This window comes from Chenopodium quinoa, unplaced genomic scaffold (assembly GCF_001683475.1).
Source record: "Chenopodium quinoa cultivar QQ74 unplaced genomic scaffold, ASM168347v1, whole genome shotgun sequence".
In the NCBI taxonomy this organism is placed as follows: Eukaryota; Viridiplantae; Streptophyta; class Magnoliopsida; order Caryophyllales; family Amaranthaceae; genus Chenopodium; species Chenopodium quinoa.
The window spans coordinates 2433926-2443987 of NW_018743021.1; the positions used below are offsets into that span (position 1 = coordinate 2433926).

At 35.6% G+C, this 10062-nt stretch overlaps 2 protein-coding genes across 2 annotated transcripts in view; both read right to left on the minus strand.

Annotated features, from left to right (window-relative positions):
- Positions 1-6438, minus strand: part of LOC110730273 (decapping nuclease DXO homolog, chloroplastic-like) — a 7270-nt gene extending 832 nt beyond the window's left edge. The window contains exons 1-12 of the mRNA XM_021910062.1: positions 5722-6438; positions 4589-4833; positions 4158-4223; positions 3976-4054; positions 3598-3677; positions 3470-3493; positions 3101-3225; positions 1435-1651; positions 1282-1335; positions 1138-1184; positions 349-433; positions 125-188 (exon numbers count right to left, since the gene is read on the minus strand). Coding sequence (XP_021765754.1) covers positions 125-188; positions 349-433; positions 1138-1184; positions 1282-1335; positions 1435-1651; positions 3101-3225; positions 3470-3493; positions 3598-3677; positions 3976-4054; positions 4158-4223; positions 4589-4833; positions 5722-6157 — 1522 coding nt within the window. The 5' untranslated portion in view covers positions 6158-6438. The remainder of the gene's footprint in view (positions 1-124; positions 189-348; positions 434-1137; positions 1185-1281; positions 1336-1434; positions 1652-3100; positions 3226-3469; positions 3494-3597; positions 3678-3975; positions 4055-4157; positions 4224-4588; positions 4834-5721) is intronic.
- A 1467-nt stretch (positions 6439-7905) lies between these two features.
- On the minus strand, positions 7906-10062 carry LOC110730042. The gene is made up of 2 exons (XM_021909820.1): positions 8481-10062; positions 7906-8195 (listed from the first exon to the last, which is right to left on the minus strand). The coding sequence occupies exons 1-2, from the start codon at positions 10060-10062 to the stop codon at positions 7906-7908; spliced, it is 1872 nt and encodes a 623-aa protein (XP_021765512.1).

Below are 10062 nucleotides of genomic sequence, written 5' to 3' on the forward strand. Positions count from 1 at the left end.
CTAATTTTAAAATTTGAGCTCATTTACAACTTCCTCACAAGTCACCCCAAGATAAAAGTCTCGTAAGATCTAAAGACAGATAATTCTTCGTAGTCGACATACTGGCATGAAATAAGATACATACCCTCTTTTACAGTTCCATACAGCCAGCACAATACCTCATCAGCAAATGCTAAGCAAACCCCACCCTGTTAAACAACAAAAGACATGAATAGCAATGAAATCAAAACACATACTAGATATAAATTTCCAGGAAAATGCAGAGCAGTTAACAACTTCGAAGGTCAATTGGGACAAAACAAAGGTAATATCTCAATACAGGCTATCGGCATAAAATGTTATTTTAACCTGCCAATAATTCTTCATCTTCACTCTCTGATTTATTTCTTTGGTCCTAATTCTCTCTGTGCGAACAAGTCGGCCGGAGTCATCCCTGCACAAGGAGCATTGAAGTGAATACACTGTGCAGTGCAGGATCCAAAGTTTTCTGAAACCAAAGTCAGATCACCAATTTTACAGAAAAAACTCTGTTAGATCATAACAATATTTTCACTTGTCTACAAAATCTCTGCAATTTATGTATTAAACCCTTTCGGAGACTAAATATGCTTGTTCTCATATTTACACCAGTAAGGAGTTACACCATGAAGTGAAATCTTCTAATTTGTAGGTAAACCAAAGGTAATTCGTCAGTTATTACAACTAGGCAGCTACAAGAAAAAAATAAAAATATGAAACAGGTCTAAGTAATACAAGTGTCTACTCTGAAATTCTGAATTGGTCAGTGCAAGGCCTCCGAGCCTTAAAGGATGCAAAGAACTTTTAAAGACACATAAGACAAATTTGTATAGCAGACTTCACAATAGATATAGCATTATAGCCACATAGGAAGCTTAGTTTTGGCAAGTTATTGTAGACAATCATCACTACACGATCAAAAGTGAATATTCTTAAAGTTTTATCTATACATTTGAAAAATCATGTTCAATCAAAGATGTAAATAAGAATTGCCAAGCATAACAAAAAAAACCCCTAGTCTCTTTACTGCAAAAAGCAGCTGAAAATTTCCAAGGAAATCAGAGCAATCAATTCAACTCACCAAAAGGCATAAAAGAGATGGTTGCAAGAGCCATTTACCTGAAGCCAACAACGATATAGGGAACACCAGCAAGAAATGACTGGATCTGCAATCAGAAGGCAAATTAATATCACACAATGTACTACAAGTAGAAAGGATATAGGCAACAAATAGCTAAAGCTAAGATGAAAGGCTCCACAAACCCAGAATTTAAGTAATTTCTCTCTTTCATATCTTTCCTCTGTTCGATAATCCAACTGCAATCAATGGTCAAGTGATTTCTACATAAGAATATATAAACATAGTGAAAATAAACTACATTTACATCTATAATATTAAATATAAAAACAGCAAACCTCTCGGGATGTCTTCAACTCAACATAAAACTTCCTCCCATCATCAGGGGAGTCATAGCAATCCATTTCAGCACCCATTAATATTCGATGAGCACCAAGTTTTGTTTTGATGACAGCACAATACTCAACGTTGGCATCAATATGATGTATACCCTCTCCATCATCCCTTGTAGGATCTTCAGTTGCAAGGGTCTCAAAGCAATAACCCCAATAGCACCTAAACCAAACGGAACAACCGAAACATAACATAAAACTCAAGAGTAAACAGAAACTTTTTTTTTCCCTGTTATTTTGGTTGACCTATACGAAGCACAATATAGTTTTCTTTCTCTTGATTGACAGATGAGAAGAAACGAAATTCACAATAAACAAGAATCAGAATTATCACAAAGTCATAAAAATTGTCGCCGTTATGCATGAAACAATATCATAATTAGCCTATTTAATACAAGAAACGGCAAGAGCATGCTCATGAGAAGTAGAAGGAACCACTTTAAAATATGTACAATTAGTAGAAATGCTTATACATATTCTTTTTTTGACTTTCTAAAAAATAAGAGAAAACATCTTTTTCCTCATCATCATTCATGTCATTAATGTCCAAGACTGAAGACAGTAACAAGAAATTCTCATCATCCTTATAGCACTGAAGCATCGTTAATGTCCAAGACTAAAGACTCCCACACTCCTAGTAACAAGAAATTATCTAAGGCCTTGAATATCAACAAGGTAGCTTTCACATTGCTGTAACACTAACATTCTATCACAATTGAACAATTAAAATTGCTCTATAGCAGTCACATGTTCACAACTTCACCTCATTTTAATCGCTTCCCGTAACTTCTGGGCATCAATGGGTATCAAAACCCTAAAACATCTTATTTACCAGCAAGTTCTTATATATCAACAACTTGGCAAGAGATGTTATCATGTCAATAACTTCATACCAACTATCAGAGCCGACAAATTAAAATATACTTCATCTGTTTTATTTTACTTGCAACATACCCTTAAAATGCATGCCACAACATGTTGCATATAAATAAACATACTTCCTCTGTTTTTTAAATTGGACCATTTGCATTTTTGTGATGTTGCATGTTAATTGCACCATTTCTAAAATTGACAAGCCTTCATTCACTTTTTGAATGTGTTCACACTAAATACCAATTCTATCCTAGTAAGCATTTGATAATAACCATTGTTACCCCACCTTTTCTCTCTCCCTTCTGTTTGCATCATACTATCACATGGGTAATTTTGGTTCTCTACCTTATATTATTTTTACTACTATTATATTTGAGTCCACACCCAATGGTGCAATTTAAAAAACGGAGAAAGTATTAAAAAAACCAGAGGAAGTAATAGATTAACCACAAGAGCAGCACGAACTCGTACATTCTCTCTCTCTCTCTCATAGCTCGAAATCCACTCACGAGTCACGATCACCACTATATATCAGAATCCAAGATTTCCAGTTAAATATCAATAGAGAATTGAAATTTATCTTAAATACTTAGCATATCATTTCAACCCCCTTCATGATTTGTAAATCTATGAACAGCATCAATAGAAAGCACTTATTTTATAAAATACAAATCAGATAAAACTTAAAAGACGAAAAACAGCAAGAGGGCAAGGTAAGAGGGAAAAAACATTATTTTACATTCTGCGATCCAATTCTGTCTTTGGCCTTTCTGGTAGTTTATGGACATCAAGATAAATAACCCCCTTCCTTTTATGTACTCCCATTTCCCAAGGCTCATTCCTAATATAAGCAGTGGCCAGAATCTGCACAATTGGTGAAAGAAGAGAAACGTTAAGCTTCAAAATGAAACCAAGAATTAATCCAGCTAGACTCTAAGATTAAACATGTGTGAATTATATCCAGTGATCTCCCAAGTCCCAGCTAAAGTTACCCTAGAACAACTTATGCAAAGCACGAACTAAATCATAGTGTAAAATCACGAACTAAATCATAGTGCAAAATAAAGCAGCACATTATCTTACTAATATTGGAGAAATCACATTTTACCTTATTTAGATTGTTCCGATACGTCTGCACAAGACCAACAAAAAATTTCAACAGAATCAGAAAGGCAAATGGTTTATGGAAAATTTTCACTGCCATGGAATCCTTCAGAACAAGATAGTTGTACTTACCACAAAATGCATATTCTCTAGAGGAATTCTTTTATGTCTTATGCAAGCAAGAAGATCACCAAAACCCTGAGAGCCCAAATCTGGTTTAAGAACAGTTGGTTAATTTTAGAGCATGATAAGCATAAACCAGTATTGACTATTGAGACACAATACCCCAATGGCCAACGAAAGCCGTTCCTCCCACATTTCCACTGCTATTCTCATCCCTCACCTGCCTTCCCCCCCCACACACACACACACCTCCAACGCCCCCCCCCCCTCCCCCCCACACACACCTCCAACGCCCCCCCCCCCCACACACACCTCCCAGTCTTTCTCTTAATTATCTATAAATAAATTAAGCATTCTAAAATTTTCTTCAATGCATATCTAGGATACCTTTTTTCTCGATGAATGTATCAAAGCCTTCATTCAGATCTGCTCCAACATCTTCACTGATAAGTCGCTTAAAAAGCCTCTAATAACATACATGCAAACAATAGGACAAGAGTTCACGACCTATGGTGCTAAAAAGGCATAGTAGTTGGAACATAATCACATAATTAATCTAGATGGCTTACCAGGCTGCGATCATCAAAGAAGACCTCACCAGTTTCCAGACGACTATAGCAGGCAAATTCAGAAGGCTATTTAATCAAATTGCCACTAAGCTGTATTAGCAAAGAGTAATTAAAGGCAAATGATCATTCACATGACAATCATCAAGCAATCACCAAAGCCAGAAACTGATAGATAATTAGAAATTAATAGCTATATATCCAATAAATTGCACCACACCCCCAATGAAGAAATAAATACTTGGTTTCCAGATAATAACATACCGAAGACAGCACAATCTTCCCAAAGCCTAAAACTCCAGCTGAAACCTAATAACTAGCAATCTAGATATGGTGTACCAGCCAGCAACATAATCTAAATTCACCAAGCCAAAACACTACAAAACTTATAATTATACAGAAATTCATGCATCTTAAAACAAGCATCAATTTACCTCTTGGAACTGTATAGGTCTTCTTGAAAGTGTTTCCTCACTACTTGTAAACATGAGCTCAGAAACAAAGCGTTCATCTCGTATAGCAGGAGGAAATCTGGGGTTGAACCCATAGTTTTGTCTGGGAGGATATCCAGGACGAGGAAGGATACCAGCACCTCTATCATTTTGCCATCGTCCACGGCCACGACCACGACCACCTCCACCTCCATCTTGGTGATGGTTATTTCGAATCGGAGGCAAAACTGCAGAATACAAAGCCTTCAACAAACCAGGAAGTAAAGTACAGAAATGAAGAGAGAAATGAAAAAGATAATAATCAAACTCCTAACATCAAGCAGTTACAGGAAACTATACTCAAAGCTGTGCAGCAACTTTGAAACCATATAGCCAACACATATAACATGGCAGCAAAGAGGCTTACTTATTATTCACCTCATACTAAACGACATGCTCAGACAAAGTAAACACTCATAAAGAATAAATATAATACACCTTCATTTCCCTGAATTGATATTATTTAATAACAATTACACTACACTAATTCTAATCAATAGTGTTGCAGCTTGAACAATGGGCACAAAGCAAGCTGGAACGAATCACATTCTGCGATACAAGCCCCATTGCAGCTTGATTGTAGATGTCCATAAAAATACAGCCACTATTTGACCTCAATTGCAAATTTTAAATAAAAACAGACACAAATGAATGAATGATGTATATACCCACATCTAAACATTCATAAAACGACAGTGGGCAAGCATCAAAACCTATAATTGAACTAACATCAGCAATACCCACCTACAAAAAACACTATATTTCCTCAATTTGAAACTACATACACAGTTACACAACAAAAGGGAGATTACCCATACATTAAAGCTCACTACACTATAAACTGCAAGCATTAAAACCTCAAATTTAAACAAAAAACACCAACACTCACCAGCAAAAAAACCAACAATTTTCTCCAAATTGAAACCACAAACAAACAAAAGAGAGATTACCCACATAAAAAAACCTCACTAACTATAATAAGCAAGCATTAAAACCTAAATTTGAACCAAAATTAGCAACTCCCACCAACAAAAAAACCTTAAATTAATTCAGAATTGAAGAAAAACTCAAAATACCAGGAACAGGGTGAGGGCTTTTAGCTAAAGTTTTGCAATAATCTTCATTATCAGGCCCAAAAAGATCTCGTTCATCATCTAATTCATCATCATCATCATCAGGTTCATCCCCAAATATATCCCTAGCAATAATCCTACTATTGGACACTACTTCTTCTACACCACCATTTTCTCTCTCCTCACTCGCTGCGCTACTACTCCCGCTGCCGCTACCACTACCACTGGAAGAAGATCTTGATCTTGAAGACGATGAAGAAGATGAATTTGACGGCGAAGATGAGCGAGACGAGTCGGAAGATGATGAAGGACGAACACCCCCACCCCCGCCATCGCCGCCATATTCCTGTTGCTTTGGTTGTTCTTCTTCATTGTCTTGGGCGTAATCTTCTTCATCATCATCATCCCCAAATAAGTCTAAGTCAGGTGGAAATTCCATTGAAAGGTGAATTTGAAGGTTCGTAAATCTGGGTTTTTTTTTTCTGAGTTTTTGTGTGAGAGATTTTTGGGTTTGAAAAAAGGGATTTTGTTTGAAATTGTCTAATGGGATTGCAAAAGGGCAGATGTTATTTGAGCCCTAAATTTCTAAAGTGAAGAAACAACATTCCTAATTTGTTAAAGAATAAGGGCAGATTATATTTGAGCCCTAGATTTCTTAATTGAAGAACAACATTCCTAATTTTTTTTTTTTTTTACGGGAACATTCCTAATTTGACAATCTAATATATATATATATAAAGGGGAGTTTTTTCCCGAGTTTGTAGAGAGCCACATAAGATCTAATTTTCTTAGTGTGTCATGTAAGATTATAAATTTTAGTAGTAACCAATTAAATAGGAGATTATTAAAATCTTTTATAATTAAATAATTCAAATGCCACGTAAGCAAAATTGGCGAATGAGATTTTCCAATTTAAATTAATTAAATATAAAATATTATCTTTTGATATTAGGAATTTTATCTAAATATATAACAAATTTTAACACATATATATATGTATTAAAAAATTATTTTTAAAAATTCAAACAAACCGTGCATCGCACGGGCTTCATCTAGTATTGATATATAGCACACATGTTTATCTCAACCTTCTGTTAATAAAATTGTTAATTTGTACTGTATTAGGGCTGTTCATCGGTCCAAGAACGCTTTGGACCGAAGGCCGGACCGAAAGAACCAGACCGTTTTGGACCGAATTAAGAATTTTTTTTAAAAAATACTAAATTTTTAATTAAATTATGGAAAACATGAAAAAAAATAAAAGAAAAATTATATTTTAACGTTATTTTTACGTCTTTTTATTTTTGTATGTTTAGTAAAAAAAAAACTTAAAAAGTTAATGTTTTCTAAGCTTATTGAGGATAATTTTAACCATTATTTAAGGTTTCACGCATATTTTTAATTAAAAATCGGTTCATTTCAAGACCGATTTTTATAGGGTTTTGGACCGGACAGGACTGAAGACATGAAAAATGAATTTTAAGACCCGAAAATCAGACCGATTAATTCGGTCCAGGGTAGTCCAGTCCTTTTTTTCAGTCCGGACCGATTTATGAACACTCCTAACTGTATATAACTAATTATGGATTAATCCATTATAAGTAAGTTAATTTAATTTCGGTGCTATTTTAAAACCTCTTGTTTTTTAAAAAAAATGCGTTGAATTTAATGATTGGTTAGATTTTTATAGATCAAACTATTTGAATTGAGATAGTTAATTCTTTTCAAGCTAATATACAATAGAAATTTGGTAGTAATTGTTACACCTGAAAAACGTAATTAAGAACTTGTTTAATCTAATGGTATGCTAAGCAATCATTCTCACAATAGATTACTAAATAAATTTTACAAGTAAAAGATAATCTAAAATGTGCACTAAAAGATGCTCATAAATTTTTTTAGCTCAAAAGTTGTGCTCATTAATATCCCAGAGTTCTCACTGTGCTAAGCTTTCCACTTAGCTTAACGATCTTAATTGCATTATAAAAATATTTTGGTAACGAAAAGATAGCAACATTCATTAAGCTACTCCTAGCAGCCATCTAAAAACACCATCCAAAGTATTAAAAGAAAATAGTACATACATTATTACCAGAAGACAATTAAACAACACATCAAGCTACTCTTATCGACCATCTAAAAACATCTCCTTGCATAATCCCCTCAAATGTTGTTCATGCTTAGCAGTTAGTAGTAACCAGCTATCCAATCATCGACGGAATGAGGCTCATCAGACTCAATGTTAAACTTGAAACCATAAGTTGCGAGCTCCCTTAGATGACGGTTGTAAGATACGTAACACTTTTGGACTAACCATAGATATGATGGATCGGTTTCGCTTGTTGACAACAACCTCCCTACATCTTCTCTTCCGAATTTATGGGGTGGAGGAGCACCATTACATGCTACCCCTAACACTATTATTGCAAAATGTTGCAACTCTTTATATCGTTCCCCATACCGCTTCCACCAATCAACTGCATCAATTTAAACCACATCATGTAATGCATGTCATCGCTGTGTAACATCTTTTAATATATAAATAATATAATGATATAATGAACCCTTTAAATATAATGAACCCTTTAAATATACATAATTAATACCTTCAATCGATATTAATTATGTCACGTTAAGACTGAAATTTGAACACTTAATGTGATCAAACAAAGATTGTATAAAGAATATACTACTTCCGGATCTTATTCCTTTGTTGCAAGTAATAAGAACCGGAGGTAGTATATACAGGAAGTAGTGCATACCTGGAGAGACATTGTGTCTTTCACGCAAACCAATTTTGAAATCTCCACGGGCAAATTCATATAGATGCAGCTGTTTCATAATAGTTTCTTGGGTTTGTGCATCATCCACAATTTTGTGTATAGTGTCCCTAATCCCACCCTCTACTTCTTCATCATCAACAACAAAATTATTACTGTAATAAAGCTTTGGATTTAGAAAGTGACCTGCAGCATGAAGTGGGGAGTGCAACATATTGTTCCAAATCTCGTCTATTATATCCCAAAAAGGCATATACATGTTAGATTTCTTAATATCACCCCTAATTTTTTCCTTCATTTCATCCATTCTTTCATAGATATTACCCATTTGAGGGTTATCAATATCAATGTTTCCATCATTGATTAAGCAAAGCAGGTTAACTATAGGCTTGCTTCCTTTGACAGCAAGACCGACTCGAGTCCAGAATGTTCTGTCCCTCAGCACTAGCTCCTCGACTCTCATACCTCCCAATGATGATCCAAAGCATGAGTTTTTCCATTCTTGTGATGTTAGCATTTTCTCAAGATGTTTTCTCCAAACCAGCATATTCTCAAGTGTCAGAAAGGGTGTAGCTTCCTTAATTTTACTCGACTTCACAAGGTTCGAGTTTTGATCAAGTTCTCCATTACTAGCCTGCCTTAAGAGGTCCAATATACAAGGATCACTGTAAATAAGCCTTGTAACCATCTTGGCTTGCTCGATGGTTTGCCTCACCCAGGCTATCGCCGAGGCTACCCTCTCTAGCATCAGAGTCACGCAATATGTGGCGCTGATGGACCAGAACATCCAAGGGTATTTCTCCTGAAGTCTTTCTCCAACCGTGTCTAGCCATGGTGACGCAGTGTAGGATATAACTTGGAGCACATACTCCGGCCTCAAACCAAGTTCTGATTCTGAAAAAATACTATCAATAACTGACAGCATCGCCTCAGCATCATTAACAGCAAAACTCACATCAATTGATTTCAGATAAACCACCCCAAGTGGAGAATCGACGATTACATTTAGATAGGTTCGCCCTGTCATCTCCTCAGTCCACACATCTAGGACTAAACTACATCTTACAATATACCAGTAGTAACTTGTACTTTGCACCCATTCTCGTAACGAGGAGTACTCTTCAAACAGGATATCAACCTCGTCTCTGACAGTAGCTACATCAGACTGATGCAGAGGTCCTCTGCCACCATCATTAACCAACTCTTGAAAACTTTCTGTTACAACATTACGATTAAGGTTGTCTTCAAAGAGTTGTAGTGTGCGTTGACATTCAGGCGGTGCCATACTGCAGGAGCTGATACTAGAATTAACAGCAGGAAATGGTCTTTCAATCTGCTGCTGCTGCAGTATAAATGATAAGAAAGATTTGATCAAAGATTCTGAATCATCCTGGCACAGAACACCACTTACATCAGGATTTTGCTGCTGTTTTGCCTGTTTGTAGTTGTCGTCGTTGATATCCAGCATTTTCCCTTTGCCTTTTTCACTAGGTGAATAAGCTCTCTTCCGAGAAGGCTCATCCGACGTCTGTTTGGCTTCGCCATGATCATCCCTACAGTCCAT